General features: G+C 37.3%; 1 protein-coding gene across 1 annotated transcript in view; it reads left to right on the top strand.

Annotated features, from left to right (window-relative positions):
- The window catches only part of cep89 (centrosomal protein 89), a 416738-nt gene extending 393609 nt beyond the window's left edge, over positions 1-23129 (top strand). The window contains exons 17-18 of the mRNA XM_051931539.1: positions 8082-8251; positions 22467-23129. Of these exons, the coding sequence (XP_051787499.1) occupies positions 8082-8251; positions 22467-22884 (588 nt within the window). The 3' untranslated portion in view covers positions 22885-23129. The remainder of the gene's footprint in view (positions 1-8081; positions 8252-22466) is intronic.
- Positions 23130-24229: the final 1100 nt, after the last annotated feature.

The following is a 24229-nucleotide window of genomic DNA, read 5'->3' as shown; positions in this document are numbered from 1 at the left end:
ATATAATATACACACACACAAACATTTATATACATATACATATATATACATATCTACATATACACATCTACATATATATACACACATACATAAACACACACATAAGACTTACTGAGTGAAACGGGCTTTCATTGACAATCATGTTAACGTTATTTTTAAAATGTTTCCTTTTTTTTTTCATAACCTCTTTAACACACTACTTCTCCGCTGCGAAGGGCGGGTATTTTGCTAGTATATATATATATATATATATATATATATATATATATATACATATACACACATACATGCAGTTTTAATAACACAGAAATCAATATAAACATTAACATCATTATCATATGAGAATATGAAGTAATATATAAGAAGCACATTTCATATAAATATAAATTATTAAACAGTAAAATCTTCTTCTGTAATTTGCTACCGTGGCAATTTGTGTGTCTGTCCAGGATTTTAAATGACCTGTAGCTCGCAAACCGTTGCACCTATACACTTGAAATGTGGTACACATATAGTACGTCACGTCTACTATCCGTTTTATGGGTGATGATTGTTTTAGTCTTTTTATCTTTATTTTATTTTATTGTAGAATCAACTCCTATCTGCGCACAGCAGGGCAGCCGTGGGCGGATGCGTATGGTGTATTCAGTCGATGTTATCGTGCATTGCGCTGTCAGTGGTATTTTGATAAAAGAATTTGAACAACATATAAGAAGTGTATAAATTATTAAACAGTAAAACATTAACATTTAAGAAGTAAAGTTACATTAAGTACTACTGCTGTGCCTTCGGGTATACCTCATTTTTTGTTTGCCCATTACATGCTTAAATGTATACATTTTTTGGTGCACCTACCCGAGAACACGCGACATATAACCGAGTGTGGGAGAAGCATGGATTTTAAACACGCGTTGAGTTGATCTGCTGGTCTCCCTCGTGAAATAAGTGGTAATGTTTGACTAAAATCTACAGCGAGTAAAACGACATTACCTCCTATTTTTTTTTTTACGATCTCTGAGATCTTGCTTTTTTCGGTTCAAGGCTTCATAAGCTCTTTTATGTTGTATGGTGTACTTATCCCAAACCATCATCTTTGAATGTTGCAAGACTTTCGCCTTGTATGTAGATCGGGGTAATTACATTCATTGCATTCCTAGTCTGAATCACAATGTGATTGTATGGGTGGTTACCTGGCACTGTAGGGTTGCCACCCGTCCTTTAAAATACGGAATCGTGCCGCGTTTGAGAATGAAATTGTGCGTCCCGTTTTGAATCAATACTGGACGGGATTTATCCCGTATTTTTTTTATCATTTTTTTTTTTAAAGCAGCGTCTCATGCAAATCATCCAACACGCATTTTATGAAGATGCCTCCTTTCCTACTTTTGATTGGGTAATACTTGATGTCATCGTTAGTTTGATTGGTGTTTTTAACTGTCCAGTGAGGAGGGCGTGTCTTTTAAGTACAGTCTGCAAAGTGTTGGCACTGAGATGTGGCGTCAGCGCCATACTTGAAGCCCCTAACGTTGCGGTCAGCAAGTCGGCTAACATCCGCCATGTGCCGTCTTTCAGTTGCGAGAAGCAGATCATAGAATGGTTGAAACTGTTGCCCCTAACGTTGCGCCACGGCGTGTGGTTCGTTTATACCTCGTGTGTTGTCATTAAAGTTTTATCTCGCGAATATGTTATTGCAATCCGCAGCGGGAGCGTTTCTATAAACTTAATTTAAACTTACGTTTTACACCGTGCTTTCTTTCCCTTATGAACATGCTTGAATGCTTAACTCGCTCCGTTGTCAATTGTTTAATTAATTTTTTGCTGTTAGCTGTTCGCGGCTCTTCCTCCATTTCCCCCTACTTCGTTCTTTTATCTCGCGAATATGTTATTGCAATCCTTAACGGGAGCGTTTCAATAAACTGATTGAAAATAGTTTTGCATTTACCTTTTTAGTAAAAGGCGAGCTTTTAAGCCTGAGAAATCAGCCCGTAAATGCACACGTTTAATTGCACATGTGTTAATATGTATGGTTACACAGTATTAAAAGACAGTGAACAACGTCAGTTACCTTTGTTCCCGCGTTTCATAAAAGGTGAGCTTTTAAGCCTGAGAAATCACCCCGTAAATGCACACGTTTAATTGCACATGTGTTAATATGTATGCTTACACAGTATTAAAAGACAGTCAAAAATTAACGTCATTTACCTTCGTTCCCGCGTGTGACTCGTGCTGTAAATCTCTTCCTTGTTTTTAGTTCACGTGATTACGTAGGAGGCGTGATGACGCGATACGTGACTCCGCCTTCTCCATTACAGTGTATGGACAAAAAATATGTTCCAGTTATGACCATTACGCTTTGAATTTCGAAATGAAACCTGACTAACTTTTGTAAGTAAGCTGTAAGGAATGAGCCTGCCAAATTTCAGCCTTCCACCTACACGGGAAGTTGGAGAATTAGTGATGAGTGAGTCAGTGAGTGAGTCAGTCAGTGAGGGCTTTGCCTTTTATTATTATAAATTAACTACAATTGGTCACTTGTAATGCATGTCACAGCCATGTGTTAAAAGCAGAGAACATATTGCTTATGGCACAGCTAAACTTTACATATTGTTATGCACAAGCTTCAATGAGAATGCTTGGAAATTATTTGGTAGATGTGCAATAAGATTTGAAGTTTGTACTAGGGAAATGTAATTTTCTTCAAAAAGAAAGAAAACACATAGTTGAGAAAGGCCTATAAAAGTTATAGAATGCTAATAGTACAGAATATGAAGGAAGATTCTGACCCACAGATTTGACTGTATTGAGAATGATGCTTTTGCAGAAGGATTCAATGCTATGCCTGATTTGTAAATACTGCTTAGTATAACTTTGAAGCATCACAGTGTGCACTTTTACAGTTCAATTACCATATCCAGACACTGTTCACTGCACTGTTCTTTTCCCTCCCTATGTCAATTTTTTGAGCAGTGCTCTACCAGTTTCAACTAAAAAGTTTGACATGAGGAGCCTTTTAATGGAATGTCACTGGCTGTGCAAACTTTCATGGGAAAACACTCTTCAATCAAATGTATTTGTATGGCGCCACACCACACTGCTCCTTGAAGTTTCACGTGGCCCCCCATAATCAAATTTCACTGAAACTCAAACGGCAAACTTTCATGGAGAACCACTCTTCAATATAATGTCACTGAATTATGCTGCACCATGCCACACTGCCTCCTGCAATGTCCAATTGAAAAATGACCAAACGTCACTGTATCATACTGCTTGCATTGCTGCATTATACATATATATATATGTGTATGTGTATATGTATATATATGACAGCAACACTCATAACAATGACAACACAATTACATTGACAATCATGTTACGTTATTTTTAAAATGTTTCCTTTACTTTTTCATAACCTCTTTAACACACTACTTCTCCGCTGCGAAGCGCGGGTATTTTGCTAGTATATATATATATATATATATATATGTATACACATATATATATATATATATGCATATATATATATATATATATATACATACAGTGGTGTGAAAAACTATTTGCCCCCTTCCTGATTTCTTCTTCTTTTGCATGTTTGTCACACAAAATGTTTCTGATCATCAAACACATTTAACCATTAGTCAAATATAACACAAGTAAACACAAAATGCAGTTTTTAAATGATGGTTTTTATTATTTAGGGAGAAAAAAAATCCAAACCTACATGGCCCTGTGTGAAAAAGTAATTGCCCCCTTGTTAAAAACTAACCTAACTGTGGTGTATCACACCTGAGTTCAATTTCCGTAGCCACCCCCAGGCCTGATTACTGCCACACCTGTTTCAATCAAGAAATCACTTAAATAGGAGCTGCCTGACACAGAGAAGTAGACCAAAAGCACCTCAAAAGCTAGACATCATGCCAAGATCCAAAGAAATTCAGGAACAAATGAGAACAGAAGTAATTGAGATCTATCAGTCTGGTAAAGGTTATAAAGCCATTTCTAAAGCTTTGGGACTCCAGCGAACCACAGTGAGAGCCATTATCCACAAATGGCAAAAACATGGAACAGTGGTGAACCTTCCCAGGAGTGGCCGGCCGACCAAAATTACCCCAAGAGCTCAGAGACGACTCATCCAAGAGGTCACAAAAGACCCCAGGACAACGTCTAAAGAACTGCAGGCCTCACTTGCCTCAATTAAGGTCAGTGTTCACGACTCCACCATAAGAAAGAGACTGGGCAAAAACGGCCTGCATGGCAGATGTCCAAGACGCAAACCACTGTTAAGCAAAAAGAACATTAGGGCTCATCTCAATTTTGCTAAGAAACATCTCAATGATTGCCAAGACTTTTGGGAAAATACCTTGTGGACTGATGAGTCAAAAGTTGAACTTTTTGGAAGGCAAATGTCCCGTTACATCTGGCGTAAAAGGAACACAGCATTTCAGAAAAAGAACATCATACCAACAGTAAAATATGGTGGTGGTAGTGTGATGGTCTGGGGTTGTTTTGCTGCTTCAGGACCTGGAAGGCTTGCTGTGATAGATGGAACCATGAATTCTACTGTCTACCAAAAAATCCTGAAGGAGAATGTCCGGCCATCTGTTCGTCAACTCAAGCTGAAGCGATCTTGGGTGCTGCAACAGGACAATGACCCAAAACACACCAGCAAATCCACCTCTGAATGGCTGAAGAAAAACAAAATGAAGACTTTGGAGTGGCCTAGTCAAAGTCCTGACCTGAATCCAATTGAGATGCTATGGCATGACCTTAAAAAGGCGGTTCATGCTAGAAAACCCTCAAATAAAGCTGAATTACAACAATTTTGCAAAGATGAGTGGGCCAAAATTCCTCCAGAGCGCTGTAAAAGACTCATTGCAAGTTATCGCAAACACTTGATTGCAGTTATTGCTGCTAAGGGTGGCCCAACCAGTTATTAGGTTCAGGGGGCAATTACTTTTTCACACAGGGCCATGTAGGTTTGGATTTTTTTTTTCTCCCTAAATAATAAAAACCACCATTTACAAACTGCATTTTGTGTTTACTTCTGTTATATTTGACTAATGGTTAAATGTGTTTGATGATCAGAAACATTTTGTGTGACAAACATGCAAAAGAATAAGAAATCAGGAAGGGGGCAAATAGTTTTTCACACCACTGTATATATATACATACATATACACACATACATGCAGTTTTAATAACATAGAAATCAATATAAACAACATTAACATCATTATCATATGAGAATATGAAGTAATATATAAGAAGCACATTTCATATAAATATAAATTATTAAACAGTAAAATCTTCTTCTGTAATTTGCTACCGTGGCTATTCGTTTGTCTGTCCAGGATTTTAAATCACCTGTAGCTCGCAAACCGTTTCACCTATTGACTTGAAATCTGGTACACATATAGAACGTCATGTCTACTATCCGCTTTATGGGTGATGATTGTATTACTCTTTTTATCCATCCATTAATCCATTTTCCAACCCGCTGAATCCGAACACAGGGTCACGGGGGTCTGCTGGAGCCAATCCCAGCCAACACAGGGCACAAGGCAGGAAACAATCCTGGGTTTTTATCTTTATTTTATTTTATTGTAGAATCAACTCCTATCTGCGCACACCAGGGTGGCTGTGGGCGGATGCGTATGGTGTATTCACTCCACGTTATCTTGCATTGCGCTGTCACTGGTATTTTGATAAAAGAATTTGAACAACATATAAGAAGCGTATAAATTATTAAACAGTAAAACATTAACATTTAAGAAGTAAAGTTACATTAAGTACTACTGCAGTGCCTTCGGGTATACCTCATTTTTTGTTTGCCCATCACATGCTTAAATGTATACATTTTTTGGTGCACCTACCCGAGAACACGCGACATATAACCGAGCGTGGGAGAAGCATGGATTTTAAACACGCGTTGAGTTCATCTGCTGGTCTCCCTCGTGAAATAACTGGTAATGTTTGACTAAAATCTACAGCGAGTAAAACGACATTACCTCCTATTTTTTTTTTTACGATCTCTGAGATCTTGCTTTTTTCAGTTCAAGGCTTCATAAGCTCTTTTATGTTCTATGGTGTACTTATCCCAACCCATCATCTTTGAATGTTGCAAGACTTTCGCCTTGTATGTAGATCGGGGTAATTGCATTCATTGCATACCTAGTCTGAATCACAATCTGATTGTATGGGTGGTTACCTGGCACTGTAGGGTTGCCACCCGTCCTTTAAAATACGGAATCGTCCCGTATTTGAGAATTAAATTGCGCGTCCCGTTTTGAATCAATACGGGACGGGATTTGTCCCGTATTTTTTTTATCATTTTTTTTAAAGCAGCGTCTCATGCAAATCATCCCACACGCATTTTATGAAGATGCCTCCTTTCCTACTTTTGATTGGGTAATACTTGATGTCATCATTAGTTTGATTGGTCTTTTTAACTGTCCAGTGAGGAGGGCGGGTCTTTTAAGTAGAGTCTGCAAACTGTTGGCACTGGGATGTGGCACCCGCTGTAGTATGCGTCCCTTATTTTTTTGTATTAAAAGCGGTAACCCTACCTGGCAGGTAACACTTATGTTTGGTCATGAAGTCGTCTAAAATCCGCCACGTGCCCTCTTTTAATTGTGAGAAGCAGATATATATAGCCAAATTCTCGCGCTTCGTTGCGGCGAAGTACTGCTTTTAATTTTTTAAGAAGAAAATAAACCCTTTTTAAACGGATCAAAAATATACCAATAACAATTTGTTAAGGATCTGTTTTTTTGTGAACCTCGCTTTTCACAGCTGTCCCGCTACGGCGTGTGTTTCGTTTATTTGACAGTATGTAGATCGTGGTAATTAAATTCATGGCATTCGTTTTCTGAATCACAATCTGACTTTATGGATGGTTACCTGCCAGGTTACGCTTGTGGTTGGTCAGGAAGTCGCCTTACATCCGCCATGTGCCCTCTTTCTGTTCCCAGAAGCTGATAATAGAATGGTTTTAATAGTTTACTTTCAAATAATGCAAAGAGTATGCGACACGTGTTTCTCCTTAATTCTGGGCTCATCAGGCATACACACTCACTGCATCCCCTCTCGAGAATCGAATATCGTCAGCGCCAGAGTTGAAGCCCCTAACGTTGCGGTGAGCAAGTCGGCTAACATCCGCCATCCGCCGTCTTTCAGTTGCGAGAAGCAGATCATAGAATGGTTGAAACTGTTGCCCCTAACGTTGCGCTACGGCGTGTGGTTCGTTTATACCTCGTGTCTTCTCATTAAACTTTTATCTCGCGAATATGTTATTGCAATCCGCAGCGGGAGCGTTTCTATAAACTTTATTTAAACTTACGTTTTACACCGTGCTTTGTTTCCCTTATGAACATGCTTGTATGCTTCACTCGCTCCCTTCTCAATTGTTTAATAAATTTTTTGTTCTTCGCTGTTTGCGGCTCCTCCTTCATTTGTCCCTACTGCATTCACAGTCTTTTCACGTTATTGCAATCCGCAGCGGGAGCGTTTCTATAAACTTAATTTAAACTTACGTTTTACACCGTGCTTTGTTTCCCTTATGAACATGCTTGGATGCTTCACTCGCTCCCTTCTCAATTGTTTAATGAATTTTTTGTTCTTCGCTGTTTGCGGCTCCTCCTTCATTTGTCCCTACTGCGTTCACAGTCTTTTCACATGATTACGTGGGAGGCGTGATGACGTGACACTCAACTCCTCCTCCCACGGCCATCGAGCTGCCGTCCATTACAGTATATTGTGAAAAAAGAGGTTCCAGTTATGACCATTACGCGTTGAATTTTGAAATGAAACCTGCCTAACTTTTGTAAGTAAGCTGTAAGGAATGAGCCTGCCAAATTTCAGCCTTCCACCTACACGGGAAGTTGGAGAATTAGTGATGAGTGAGTCAGTCAGTCAGTGAGTGAGTGAATCAGTCAGTGAGGGCTTTGCCTTTTATTATTATAGATATGCATGTTCTTATTCATGACATAATGTATTCGAATTGTAGTTGGACAGCTGGAGATATTTGACAGGGTTTTTTTTGTAATTTCTGGATTTTTACTGTTTATTTATTCACACTACAGGTATACAAAAATAAAGCATCAGCCAAGCTGAGAAACATAGGAGGTCATCTATTGAAGAAAGATGAAGAATTTGCTGACATGGCTGATACACTTAAGAAGGAAATTAAACACCTCAGGAAGCTTCTGCAAGACAAGCAGAACATTGTAGATGATGTAATGCAGCAGAAAAGGTAAGATGGTTTACTAAGTAAACAAGCTAAATTGTCTACTAGGCCTTGCTCTGTTGCCTATAGCCTTATTCATCATATCTTGCATGGCAACACCAACTAAGCAGCAGTCAAGGGGTAGTGAAAAATAAAAAGATAATAGTGAAATTACTCTGAGCTCTAAAATTGTACTTCCAATCCCAAACAATTCTCCTTGGTTTGTTTATTATATTTATTTTATTATTTTATTATATTTAAAGTGTGGAATTTTTGTTTTCATCACCTCTTTCCTGGATATTTTGCATACATTATTTTTTTTGCCTATTTTTGGCCATGTATATTATATTCTATATATATATATATATATATATATATCAATGCTTATGTAGCTTAACATGGGTTCGTTCCACATCTCTGCTTATCGTATTCTGAATTAAAATTTTGTCTTGCACAGAGTGTGGAAAGGAAAAGCAATGATAAACAGTTGTGAAAGTTTACTTTAAGATACTCGTATTCTTAACAAAGTATTGGTAAAATATAAAAGGTTTCAGGTGAGTTAGATAGCCACTTTATGAAAATATGCAAAACCATATTTATTCTCTGAAATACCTGGATTTTTAAGTGTTAAGCTGGATATGGAATGTAATGAAGATCATATAGTAGCAATATTAATATAAGTCTTTGCACAAAAATACCATTACATATACTCTGTTTTATTATGTGATTTAGTAATATGAAATAGACATTAATACACTGCAGTACATAATCCAAAGGGTGTTGTGATTAATAATGTGTATTTATGTATTTTATTATTATTGTTGTTTTTGAATAGTTACATGTTTTATTTTCATGTATTTTCTGTTTGGGTTGTAATTACAGTATGTACTCTCTTTCTAATAATGTCCAGCAGTCAAGCATTACCTTGTGGTTAGAGTTTGTTGGTTATTTTTTTATCTCTTCTTTTTGTTTAAGGATTCAGGCCTGTGTATTGGGACTTTGTTTCCTGTGGATTACCTTTCTGGGTATATCCTTTTGCCTATTTTTAATGTTTTGAGCATTTTACTTGTATTTTTATTTTATTAAAGTATCTATTAATTGAAAAAGGTTATTCTTTGCCCTTCTGTGCAAAAGCTGGGGTTTATGATTACCATCTTAAATGTGGAGATTTTTGATTTATTATTAGGATGTTTTTGATTGTTTTTAATGGCTTAAATCACTTTTCGGCCTGTAAAGTCTAAGGCAGGCTATTGTAGTTAGAATTAAGCCCCAGTGGAGTGAATCCTTTTACCAGGCAGGCAAAGGAGGCCTGGCATGGCCAGTGAAGCCCCTTTGGACATCTTTTATTTGCCATGTTTGTGCCTCTAATTCACAGCAGGTGCATGACTGGATTTTTGACAATGTTGAGGAGCAGACTTACTGCCATGCTTTTGTCAGCCGGGAGAAATTTTCGCATTTCTTTATTCACTTTTGTTACCTCTCACAAAAGGGATGCACAAAATGGGGAGTGGGTATTCTTCTCAGTCCACATAGGCTTCAACATGCTTTAGCTAAATGTAAATGTTCACATACAATTAACTACCTTATAGTATACATGTCCTAAAACTGTTATTGTGTTTGATTTAGCAAAATAATTTATTTGAAAGCATTTGTGTATTAAAGAAAATGCATGCTATAATAATAATCATGGACTGCGGAGTTAGGTGGCTATACGGTTCTGGCTATTTTTGTCTTATCAGTGTTAAAATTTGCAGTGTGCGTTGTTATATTTTGTATGCTGTATGACATAATGACACAACATTCAATTTTTTTCTCAACAAAACTTAACATTATCCATTTTTGAAGGGTCAGTTCAAAAATCATGCATTTATCTCACTGTCAATTAACATGCTTTCTGCAGAATGCTCACATATGTGTTTTACAAATGTTAAATGACTAAGAAACTAAAAATAATGCAGAGATGCGAAAAAATTAGGAAAATTAAGTTCTACAATCCATGGACAATTATTAAGATGATGTTAGGACAGACCGCTGCCAAGAGAAAATAAATGTGTAATGTGATTTATACAGTCTATGATAGTCGGTGCTTGAAGTGAGCCAGTGAACAGTATGGGCTTTTTTCTTTTTTGCCCTAAGAGTAATGGCAGTAAATGTATGCTTACTGGTGACACTGTTATTTCTCATAGTACACAATCACAATCCTTAGAAAGCGCCCTCTCCCACCCCACCACCCAGAAGTAATTTTAGTATGTGGGCACATCTTTGGACTTAGAAGAGGGACCATTCCCCCACCCCTGCAATCATTGAAAAACCCAATAAAACAGTATAAGCAGTTATTTGTTCCATTTCAAAAATTGATGATAATGATTATAAGGTAGCCCCTGGATTAACCATTAAGCAAAATAAGCACATGCTTAGAGCGCCAAGGGAAAGTGCATTATAGGAAAGGGCATCACAGAGCTTTTACATAAGTAGGTGAAAACTAAGCATAAATAAAATTATAATTAAGTAACAATAAGCATTATTTTACATCTTTTGTGGAAGCTTTCTTTACTAAGCTGTTTTGGAGGAACTGGTTCCAGGCTGAGGAGCAGAACTGACAAGGTAGTCTTCTCCAAAATTCTACTTATGTCATGCGCCTGTCTAGGTAAGATTGAAGGGATTAGAAGGCTCAAATCAGGGTGTAGGATAGAAGGATAGATGTTTATGGGGCATTGGGATTCCTTTTCGAACAAATGGAACCATTTCTACTGTGACAGGATACATTTGAAATGGAGAGGCACCAATGTGTTGGGGAGGTGTATGAATAGGTTAGTTGAGGATTATTTACAACAGGGAATGGGGTGGCAGGAAGTTTAAGACAGGCCAAGTTTAGAACTGTAAACAAGGGGACAAACAATATTGTAAAAGTGTGTTTAATAACATAAATTCTAACTTTAAGTTTAAGTGCAAAGCTAAAATAAGTAAAACATTAAAATACCTTTAAAAAAATTAGTTTGAGTTGTATGTAGCTGAGCATAATTATGATATAACAATAACATAAACCTGACTAAAAAATGAAGAGGGATGCATATAAAATAGATGGGTACAAATTTTTAAGAAGGATAATCAGAATAGAAAGTTTATGTAAAACAGAGTTTAAATGCCTGTCTTCTTCATTTGGGTGAGGCATATCTTAGTGTGAATATCTGGATTTGCGTGGAAAGCGTTAGGGAAGTTATTTTAGGAGTGTGCTATATACACTTCCCAATGCAGACAGTATTTCAATGTGCATCTTTTTAATATAATTACAGAGGGATTATAGTCTAGGGGTGTCATGCCCCAGAGTCCCTATCATAGGCATTAGCAGGAACTTGGGGACATGAAGTATCTGGACCTAGGGTGGCAATAAGGGTGTTAGACACAGCTGATTTAACATCTTAAAATGTGTAATTTTTTTAATAAGAAAAATCCATAAAGAAATTATAAAAAATGATTCTTAGCTTGCTTTCTCCCCTTATTCAAAAACTTACGGTTAAGGCTGACTTGTCCTGGCAAATTGAAATACCTGTCTATTTCTTTCCAATTCATCACCCTGCTCACATACTGACCCTCTCCTGGGGCCTCGTGTAAATGGTGCGTACGCACAAAAATGTTGCTGTTCAGTTTTGCAAACTGGCGGCACCCAACATCAAAGCAGTGCTACTGTTTCTGTGTCATTTATCTTTGTTTTTCATATTCGCATCAAAGACATGGGTTTTATCAAATACACCGAAATGCATTGCATATCATTTACAAATTTAATTCACTTGATTATAATCATTCTGTAACAAGATAATTGTGCATGGAATGGCCAAACTGTTCCAACTACCATAGCTGCTTTAGCATTGTTAGAAGACATCGCAAAAGGAAGAATTAGAAGAGAGTGTATATTTATACATTATGATGATGATTGGCTTCTAACTCAATTTCTGTTACAAAGGGCTATCCTCTTGGAGCTGTGTGCTGAATTGGCACAAAGACAAACTTTGAAGAATTATGCTTTGCCTGATCCTTTGCAAGTTCTGTTCACTCTCAGGTTTTTAACCACAGGAGCTTTTCAACATGAACTTGCTGACCGATCGAGTATTTCACAAACGTCACCAAGTCGTGCCATACCAGCTGTATAGGATGGTATTATCCATTTGTCGTTAAGATATATAAGATTTCCGTACACTGTGATTTAATTAGAGTGGTCAGCTGCATGCACATTGCTATTGCAATGGCGCTGGACCAGTTATATCAGCCAGCGACAAATCACCAAAAGAATGAGCTGGCATTACATCATGTATAGCTGGAAAACCCATGAAAAAGGCAGCTCCATACAGTTTCTGGTGCTTTTTCCAACTAGTGCGGCAAAAGGCAAGCAGTTCTTTTAAAGATAGTGAGTCACCTCAAATAGCCATGTAATTGCTTTTGTAAAAAGAATGCATTTCCACTCTATTAATGTGCTGCTCTATAGTCCACAGAAAGTGTGTCGCAGCTTGCCCATACCTGAAGAGATGCACTATGATAAACTTGACCCTGACCCACCTAATTATATCAGCCAAATCGGACAGTGTTACAGTTTCGTTTGAATGTAATTAGCAGAATATAAAAACAGGTGATGAGCTGCAGCATTTACTTTTTAACCAATTCATTTAAATTGTAGTCAATATCACATAGTTACAGCCCTTATATTCCTTAGTTCATTGGCCACATCTCTTACAGCATCCACTATTGCATTTTATGATTCTAGAACAGTCAGTCAGCACACAGCCAGTTGGCCTCCCAGTGGTTTCCGAGGCAGAGGGAGAGGTACTGTATGTGAGCATCCTGCGCCTGAAGGTGGCACAGCAGCACCATCATGTCATCAGCTCAGGGTTCAGTTTTTGTAATATTGTCTGAAACGGAATAAAGAGACGGCGGGCCGCAACTCACCTTTTCACATCATTTGTGATATCTGACCGCTTTTTTATTTCGGGCACTGTGCGACTTTCTGAACTTTCAAGTGTCTCCACCACCCTTTGTTGCTTATACCACTGCGTAATCCAACAAATACCACGTTTTTCCTTGCCTCCACTTTCTTTTCTTTCTTTTCACATGCTTTTGCCATTGTCTTTTAGCCGAACACTGAACAGGAGGGGCTATTTATATTGATTTGCATATTAAAATATGTGAAATTCTGGGAGGATTCAGGGTGGGGGTGGCAGGAGCGTTTTAGTGTAAATTCTGCACACAGCGTTATACATGAGGCCCCTGGTCTGAACTGAAATCCCCTGTTTCTGGTGTAAACACTGGCTTTTATCCTGGGTCAACCATCACCTGACTCAGTTCTAACACCCCTCGCTCTCCCTAGTCATGCATCTAGCCTAAACGTTATATGTGCCAACTGCACCGCACACGTCTACGTTGCCAACACATCACATCCTTCTCATATGCCCACTACCGGTGTCAGCCACCAAACACCACAGCTGCCCCAGAAGAATGCTGGGACGAAGAACGACAGGAAGCAGACACACGCCACCCCTTCCGCTGCAATCTCAACACTTATGCACCCATGGAACAAATCAGTAAGTAACAAAAGTTTTTTTTTCTTTTATTATAAGGATGGTACATGCAAATAAACACAAACGGATTAAAATACTTTTAATTTACTACATTGGGTGGCGTTTCCTTACAAGGGGGCTTTAATTACCCTAATATTAACTCAACTAACATTGTAAATAGCAGAGTACTACAGCAGGAGTTTTTAAACATAATCAGTTGACTGTTTTATAACACTGTATTTTAAAGCGCCAACATGGAGGAAAGCCTGTCTAGATTTAGTAATTTGTAATAATCAGGATATAATTGATACGATAATGATGGTAGGGAAGCCACCTTCCTGTTGCCATTTTCTCTTGACTAGAACAAGCAGCTGTGGAATAGGACAATCAGTTGCTTTGTGGAGTCACACAAGAGAACATGGGGCTTATGGCACCTTTTTTTATAAACTTTCCTGTTATAAACCGTACCATCAGACTGGATTAGTTTTACAGTAGGACGAGGCGTAAAGTAATAATTACTAGAGGACCGCTGTAATTTTTAAGATGTATTTGGATGGGATTAGTTTTTTTACACCAAGTGGTGGTGTAAAGACAGTACCTGAACCAGAGTAGTGACACACTTGGTACTCTGCACTGACATTTCCCATAGCTAATGTACGTGTACTGTCAGTTCAGAACACATTACCAACTTTCACTTATTAGATGAATTTGTCTTTTCACACCTCCGTGGGGAACAGCCCTGCACACACCCACTTTTTTATATAAATTGTTTATATCAGCGTGCCTTCTGCCTTACAAGAGGTATATAACCACCCCACCACTCACATCTTTGTCCCCTTTATTCAGCATGTACAAAAAGCAGTGCAGCGAAAGTTCTTTTTTTTCCACCTCAGCCACTTGATAAAGTAGTTATTACTGGAGGACCCCTGTAATTTTAGTCCCATTCAAATTACTCAAGTGACAGATTTAGTGATATGTCAATTCACATAGGAATAGTATAACCTGGGGTTATTTTTAACAGAGTTTTTACACAAGGTAAAAGTGTCCTAAATGCTGAAAGCAGGCTGAAGTATATTTTTTCATGCCAGTAATGCAGAAATTCAGGAAACTAACTTGGATTGTTTAGTGAATTCATAGTCGGATTCATTCTTTTATTATTTCAAAAACTGTCAGCTACCAATTCGTAACTATGTTAAGAATTTTAAAGAAATATACAATCATCAATTCTTTAAAATGTTTATATTTGTCTGACTGCTTTTAAACCTGAATCTGAAAAGATAAAATCATTGACACACACAGATTTCAAACAACACTGAAGAATAATTTGAGCATTACGAAAAACTGACTCTAGAAGGATGCTACCTCTCTAACTCAGACAAGAAGGACAGTCAAGCAGATAATTGAGGACTTCTCTGTTTTGCCCCAATATCATTTTACATTTTCTAACAGTTTCCCAGAAATGTTGTTTGGTTTTGGCAACAGTTCATGGTAATCTGAAAGCAAATATGTTCACTAGGAAACTAATAGTAGTTATTGTAATTCTCAAACACACCTACTTTAATTAAAAAAAAAAAAATACAGAGAGGCATAAAGATTACGTGCGAGTTCGAACTCCACACAGTTAAGTGCTGGATTTTAACCTAATATACTGAGCTGCTAAAGTGGCAGTGCTAATCAGTTTGCACTATGCCACCTACACTATAAGAATATGTTAAACACATTTTAACTAAATACCTCAGATTTCTTAAATTGACAGAATTCAGACAGCATTATATTAACTGCTCAACTCTCTTAAAGCTGAATAAAATTATACTAGTACTGAAAAACAGCAGAATTATTTTTCTCAACCTACTTTACATACTCAATGTTTTTTTGAATTACTCTACTGATGCAATATTTTCTATGGCAAGTCTGTGTTTTTAGCCAAGACATGAAAGGAAATCACTACATGCAAAATGAAAGAACTATTTAAATTTAAAGTAGCAGAATTAACAAGTTATGTGAATGACTGGCTGATAATATCTTTTCAACCTTATTTACTATTTTATAAACATAAGAAAAATAAAGCGTGACATTAAAAAAATGCCTGAAATAAATCAATGTGGTTTTTAAATTGCAGAATTTTGAACTCTATCCCAGCATACTTTTACCATCTGGAGAGAAATTTAAGGGGAGGGGAGTTCCCTCAAATTTCAAAAATTGGATTTCAAGCCCTGACTACATACACTTTTACAGACGTATGAAGTCACTTTGACTGCTCCCTTAGAAAATCCCTGGCACCCACCACTTTGAGAACCAGTTAGAATGAAAGTTCCAGGCATTTTTATTAGTTCTTTTAAGTTAAAGCGCAATGATTTTTATTTTAACCACTCAGAAATAAAACAGATGTAATTTGCACAGCTACACAGCAGCTATAATCAGCTTATGCTATATTAAACTAGAAAGTTTTCATCCTGGATTTAAAAACTAAGACCAAGGTGGCAGGCAGGTGGTATTGTTCCATAGCTTTCGGTCTGTAACTAAAAGCTTCACTTTCTAATGTTTGTTTGTCATATTGTGTCTGTGAATGATATCTTGTAATGTCATTCACCAAAGCAACTCTATTTCCAAGTGAATGAGTATGTAACCTGCATTTTAAACTGCAAATATGTTTTTGGCCCTTATTTACTTTGAAGTTTCTAATGCAGAGACTTGTGAATGAACAGAATTTCTTTCAAGGTTTAATTATATTCTCAATTTTTTTATTGTAAGTTAATTTAGATTCTGATGCAGGAGTAGATTTGTATAATGTGTATTATTAAGAAAAACACCAACTCTGGAGTACAATTTTTTTTTTTACTCTTCCCATTTCAGCACTATAAGGAGTTACCACGAAAAATCTCAAATGTTTAGATTTTTACAGTGAAATATATACCACATTTTCTGTGTTTAAAAAGCGTGTATGTATGTGTATATATATATATATATATATATATATATATATATATATATATATAATAAACACTTTTAATATCAAATATACATATTAAAATTATCAGTTTAAAAACTAAATATACTACAAATAAGAATGGACCATGATTGCATGGGGATTAAATTATGTCAACAGGTATAGATCTTTAAATCTTTTCCAGCTGGAGACATATAAAGGCCTTGACTTTTAAAACACTTCCATTGTCATAAATACTACTTTAAAATTCACAAGGAAAAACTTATTTACAATTTAGAATATTACAGTGATCTTACAAAATTGCAAACAGGAACAATATTTGTATTGTTGTTCCATTACTTCTGTCGTATAATAATTGCCTATTGTTATTTCTGTAGTATACAAGATCATCTACACAAATCAGACTAAGCCTATCTGCTATCTCCTTAATGCAGAATGCATTAAAATGATCATCAAAATATACAGTAGTAACATTACTAGTTGAAAGGAAAACTTGTACATCACTACAGTCACATTTATTATTTTATTGAAGACAGGGATATCATCTTTGATGCCAAAGCAAATAAACATTCCAATATGATATTCTGTTCCATAGATTTTCGCCCAAGAAGCTGTACTAACAGAAGACACATTGAAAGTTTCACTTAACACTTCACTGTCTTCTGGACCATCAAGACATTATTAAGTAGACCAAATTGCAATCTTTTAAAATAAAAATTCTCCCAATGGCAAGGCAGCTGGTACTGGTGGGGGTTTTTTTGGTTTTGTTTTTTCACAAACTATTTAGTAAAATTTTTCACAGACTTTTTGAAAAAAACAATGCTTTCCTATTTTACGGATACATCTTAGCATATTATTAAATGGTGCATTTGGGATGAAATTTTTCTCTGAGAAAAAGGATTTGAACAATTTGTGATGATCTGAAATCCAATACTTTAAAATCTGATGGGCCAAAGTTATGATGGGCCAAATACAATAATATATTGTCTCACACGTGCGCTTAGGAGATAGCCAACAAGTCCAGAGGTGACCGCTCATTCGACACAAAGTGCAACCAACAGTCCCCAAGGATTTTCCAGAGAGACACAGTACCAAAGGAGTCCAGTCTTCATCTCAGGTCACTGGATAGCGTCCATGTCTTGCAACCATATAGCAAGACAGAAAGCACCAGGATTCTAAAGACTTGGACCTTCATCCTTTTGCATAGATATTGGGAGCGCCACACGCCCCTTTCCAGCGACCTCATGACCCCCCATGCTCTCCCTATCCATCTACTGACTTCATAGGAAGAGTCACCAGAGACATGAATGTCACTGCCAAGGTAAGTAAACCTTTCAACAAGGTCGACACTCTCTCCGCAGACAGACACACTTCTGATGGCTGTGCCCAAGAGGTCATTAAAGGCCTGGATCTTGGTTTTTATCCAGGACACTCGCAAGCCCAGACACTCAGACTCCTCACTCAGTCTTTCGAGCACCCCGATCAGAGCCTCTATTGACTCCGTGAAGATCACAGCATCATCAGCAAAGTCAAGATCCGTGAATCTTTCTTCACCAACAGATGACCCCACAGCCACTCGACCCCACAACCTTGCCCAACACCCAGTCCATACAAGCATTGAACAAAGTAGGAGCAAGAACACACTCATGAATAACCCCAGAATCTACTGGGAAAAACACAGAGGTTCTGCCTCCACTCTGCACAGCACTCACATTAGCAGTGTATAGGCCGGCCATGATATCCAGCAACCTCGAGGGGATCCTGGGAACCCTCAGGATGTCCCACAGGGCAGCTCGATCAACTGAGTCGAATGCTTTACGAAAATCAACAAAGGCTGCAAAGAAATTCTGCCAATATTCTCGTTTGCACTCCATGAGAACCCTCAGTGCCAGGATGCGGTCGATGGTAGACTTCTTAGGCGTAAAACCAGACTGTTCCGGTCGCTGATAGGTGAGCAAATGATCACGGATCCTATTGAGGACGACCCTATCACGGACCTTACCTGGCACCGAGAGCAGTGTTATCCCGCTGTAGTTGCCGCAATCCAGGCAATTACCCTTCCCTTTCCAGATATGGACGACAAGTCCCGCATTTTCCAGTCATTTGGGATGATGTCAGTCTCCCATGGAAGCAAAGATCCACCAGCCTGGAGAAGTTCACCCCGGATACCACAGATCCCTGTAGCCTTTCCTCCCTTCAACTGGTTCATCACCTGTGCGATCTCAGTGAGATTGGGTGGTTCACAGCTAATTGGATGATCAGCCACAAGAACCATGGACCCAGAGATATCCAACGTCCTAGCCAGAGAATCAGCTTTGAACAACTGCTCGAAGTAGCCAGCCCAGCGGGTCACAAATGCAGTGTCATCCGTGAGGACTGTTCTATCTGCTGACATGACTGTGACTCTCTGAGGAACAGATTCGGATGTGCGTAATGCTTCGATTCCTCTGTAAGCAAGACGTGGGTCGCTAGACCACATATAGTGTGTCACTTGCGGCCAGATTCCTCTAACAAATGCCTCTTTATCTGCCCTCAGAGCCCACACAGCTGTCCTTCTCAGTTCCCAGTACAGACCAGAATTGCCAGTAAGCCGTGAGCTGCGACTCCTCTCGATGATATCGCAGGGTGCCCTGTGAGATGGAACACCAGTAACACCAACACAACCTTCGGCAACCTTCAGGGTCTTGTCACGGAAGGTCTCCCACATCACATTAGGATCGACAGTCGTACTGAAATCTGCAAGTTCCTCACACAAACTGTATGCAAACTCATTAGAAACAGCCTGGTCTTGGAGTCTGGCCAAGTCCAGGTTAATATTCCTAGTAGTTGGTAACCTGCTGGACCTAAGCTGGATCCCAAAAGTAGCAACAACAAGTCTGTGGTCAGAATTCACAAACTGGACACTTCTGTAGACCCCGCAGTTTTGCAAGAGCCTCAAGCGTCTGCCCACAAGGATGTGATTGTTTGTATGAATAAAAAAAATAAATGGCTGAACACCATGCTAACTCATTCACAATAGATGAATATCCTTAGAGCACCCGAATCTGGGCTGTAACTCACAAATTTAAGTTTTTAAAATAAGAGTCCTGAAACGAGCCAAAAAGCATGTCTTCATGCCATTAGATGTAATTGGAGATTTGCTTGGTGATACTCTGAGTATTTGCCAATTTTGAAAAGTCTAACAATAAACTGACAAGCAGCAGCATATAAAAATGTTTTTGAGACAATGCAATGACATTCATTGTTCCTGCTCAAAAAGTAGCAGTGACAGTAAAGATAAACGCCAATCTATGTAACTTTTCATTGCACCACTTAAATGCTTACACTAATACTAAACAGTTTAAAAACAAAGTTGGAGAATTAATTTTTATATTTAATTTATATTTATATAAAATCCTAAACTATCACGTGTCTTTGGAAAACTATAAAGAGAAAAGGCCATAATTAAATAACTACTTGCAAAAAACCTTTGAATCTTTAGACGGTTAAACTAAACTGAAAAAAAGATGTTAGATTTCACAAACAAAACAAAAACCATACAGTTTTTTTTTACCTTTTTATAATCTGTGCAAAGTCACTTCAAATGCAAAAGAAAAAGTGGAGGAGGTTCATGAAAAAAGAAAGGTTTTGGGGCATGACCTTGACCAAACAGTGTGGAAGTAGTTTAATTATTAGAATTGTACTCTCCACTGATGAAAATAGTGCTAATTTACATACACAAAGTGTTGTCTAAAAAGCACCAACACTGGCTTTTTAACACCTGCTCTGAAATTTTATATTTCATGATTTCGCTGTGCAGAGTGTGGCTGCAACTGAGTTAGAAGAAATCTCAATACTCCAAATGGCAACAATTGTGCTAGACTGGAAGGGTGGAATACTTTTCTGTATTGAAGTCAGACAAGGTTGCCATTAGTCCAAGCTTTGCTGAGGAATAAACAGTGCATGATCAAGAGAGAGAGACCATATGTAAAACCATGTCTTGCTAACAGCAGGAGCTGACTTACCACCAGTCAACCCAGTAGACATAACTTTGCTAGAAACTGAGGACATTGTGTACACAAAACGTTCAAAGAGAAGTTGCAGTACTGCCTATGACCAAAGAGAAGAACGAACTGAGCTCTTGAATAAAAAGAAAGCACACTGAACCCAGCATCTGGTGATGTCCATGAGTTCAAGACTTCAGGCTGTCATGGCCAGCAAAGGGTTTTCAACCAAGTATTAGAAATGAATATGTTATTTCCAGTTATTTAATTTGTCCAATTACTTTTGAGTCCCTGAAATGAAGGGATTGTGTTAAAAAAATACTTTAGTTGCCTAACATTTTTATGCAATCGTTTTGTTCACCCCACTGAATTAAAGCTGAAAGTCTGCACTTCAACTGCATCTGAGTTGTTTCATTTAAAATTCATTGTGGTAATGTACAGAACCAAAATTAGAAAAAAGTTGTCTCTGTCCAAATATTTATGGACCTAACTGTATTAATCTTTAAAGCATGAATTGAAAGATCATAATTCATAAGTTATTTTATTTAAGAGGTAAAAGATCTATCTAAGCCAGGAACACAGAATTCATAAGTTATGTGCCTTTGTCTATACGAAAGAAACAGCTCAACTGCTGAGTTAAGAACTTTGCTCATCAATTGTACGTATCTCTACACATTGCTGGCAACCTGTCTGGAGAATGAAACTGGGACCCTCACTCTTTCTACACTGGCATGCAGCTTATGGTGGCGGTTTGGTTGCAATATATTATATGTATTACAGTATATGTAAATGATAAGACATTCAGAAAGAAGGGATGAGCCTTCTACTGTTGCTGATCAGAAAGTAGCTGTTTAAAACTCGATTAATCTGTACGTGCTTGTATGTATTTTTTATTGCCACTCAAGTTGAAAAAGTGTAACTGCAATACAGCACAATTCTAAATAGTTCTTTGTTAAGTACATCATAACTAGCCATAACAGCACATCCTGCTTGCTCTTGGAAAGATGGCTGTGATATTGTATGTGTGCACAGTGCTTATGGCTGTAAGCTCAAAAAAAGTATGAGAAAATTGAGAAATAACTTCTATGCTTACATGCTTCTATATACAGTATTTGTGAAATTTAAATGCTTGAATACATGTTGTGTATATTCTTGTATGCTTACTTTTAGCTATGAAATATTTACATATATTGTATATTTTAAGTAAACTCTCTCTCTTCATTGGGAATTAATTTTCCTTCCTTTTCTGCTTCAAGAACTTTTAACTTTTTCTGCCAAGGTTGTTTGGCCTTCTGTAAAAACTAGTGACAATAAATAAATACCGAAAGTATCTAAATTTTGCCAAACAGTGGAGATGGAGGAAATGGCACACATGCTTGCAGGATGAAATGTTGTATGAAAATGAATGCAGTATTAGAGTTATAAGCACACATATCAATATCAACCTTAAAACCTTTATTTTTTTATGTGAGTTGCCCAAATTGCAGTTTCTGGTTTGTGTTTATGCATAGCTTTGTGCTATACACTGCTTAAGAATATAAGATTCACATTTGTGAAGAAGTATCTTTGTGCAATGTATTATACTTGGATACCTCCCTCATTTTCAGCTAGGATATATTCTGTTTTCAATTTTATAAATTGTGGGTAGTAATATCCTTTACATATTCTATCTATCTATCTAATAATTCTGATCTCCTTTCTCCAATCCAAGGAAATATTGATTAGTCTCAGTAAAACATAGTTTATTACCATTGTTTATTTTTCAGGGAAATTGAAAATGAAGTGGAGATTGTTTGGGAATCAGCTGCTAAAGAAAGTAGAAGATTGAAAAACACCTTAGTTGAATGCCTGCAGAACAGGAGCATAACCAGATTTACAGATATGACTTTTCTTGAAGAACATTTTTCAAGTGTACCTGCTCATCCTTCAACCTTTCATGTTCTCAGCTACCAGGAATTAGCAAGCCCAGCAACTGATAAGATCCATCATCTTACAGGGCAGAATCAGAACATTGACTGTGTATTTACTATGGAAACACCTGCTAACAGAAACACTGTTGCTGCTTCTATGATTTCAAAAATGAAAAAGATGGAGAACAGTATCACGCTTGATTCTAATTCAGACCAATACCATAGTGCTTCTCTAGATAAGAGTGAAAATAATGCTCTTGATTTTTATTCATGATAAATAGATTCCATGCAAAATCACAACTTTAAATTACTTTACAGTTATGATCAAAAAAATGTGATTTGACATTCCCTCAACAGCAAACACTAGTCCAGAGGAAATTCCTGCTTGTAAAATAAGGTAGACTTGTCTGTAGAACTCTTTTTCACTCTTATTTTGTTTTTCATACAAACTGCTCACTGTAGGGTTTTTATAACAATATGTTAGACATTAGAATACTGAACTACATGTACACTCATAGGTATATTTTTCAGTTGTAATATATACTATATATATATATATATATATATATATATATATATATATATACATTAGGGGCTTCGCTCGCCAACCCCCCAGGTCTGCTATGCGCCAGCCTCTTCGCGTCTTTGCCACTTGTGTTTTGAAGAGGGGGACTGAACGCACCCCAAGGAGATCCGGTTGCTCCTCCGAAACCCCCTCTTAAACAGTGATACAATGAGAATCAAATATTTTTTTTACCTCCTCTTTGCTCAATCAGCTGCTGGATTGCTGCTGTACCGCGTGATCTGCATCTCGCTCGGCACTTCGAACATTTAAAAGCCTGTACAGCAGCTGTCCTACTCTCTGTCTTTTATTTCTGGCCCCAGGCATGGTTAAATCTCTTGGTACAAAGTCTTGTCTCGCAGGACATGAGTTCTTGATATTTTTTAGTTTATAAATTAAAAACAGAATAAGAATCTGAAAATCTAACAACATCACATTAAAGTTCGATAAGTTCTGAAAAGAATGATACCAAACATTTATATGTAGGTTTTAAAATAAGCCCGACTTAAAGCGTGACAAAAAAGTGACATAAAATCGTTGCACTTTTAGGCTTAGGATTTTATATATATAGAGTAGATATACATACATTTATATGAAAGTGTGTTTCTTTACATCAGAATTATAGGCAATTTTACTCAATAAACATTAAATTATGATTAATGAATACAGTATCTTAAAACATTAACGTTTACTTAAAAATCATTTTACATCATTAATTCTTTTTTTCTTATCTAATCATTAGTAGTTTGTTATACAAGCTGACCTTCCCTAATCCAAAATGTCTGGGACCAGAAAGCCTAAACACAAATTTTTTTTATGCTTCATATACACCTTATTCACACAACCTGAAGATAATTTTTTATTTGTAACTAGACATTAAGCCCGTTACAATAATGGGCGCTAGAACAGTAGTCCATAAACATTAGTAGGAACAGTGTATATTAAATGGCAAGCTGGTCTCTGCGTCTCAGTACCTGATTGGATTTTTCGTGTTTTCTGTTTTAGGTCTTACCTAATTTACCAAAATCCGATTGGATCTGCCGCGCGATATTTTATA

The sequence above is a fragment of the Erpetoichthys calabaricus genome, chromosome 9, assembly GCF_900747795.2.
Source record: "Erpetoichthys calabaricus chromosome 9, fErpCal1.3, whole genome shotgun sequence".
In the NCBI taxonomy this organism is placed as follows: domain Eukaryota; kingdom Metazoa; phylum Chordata; class Cladistia; order Polypteriformes; family Polypteridae; genus Erpetoichthys; species Erpetoichthys calabaricus.
This window is presented reverse-complemented; position numbering and strand designations above follow the sequence as displayed.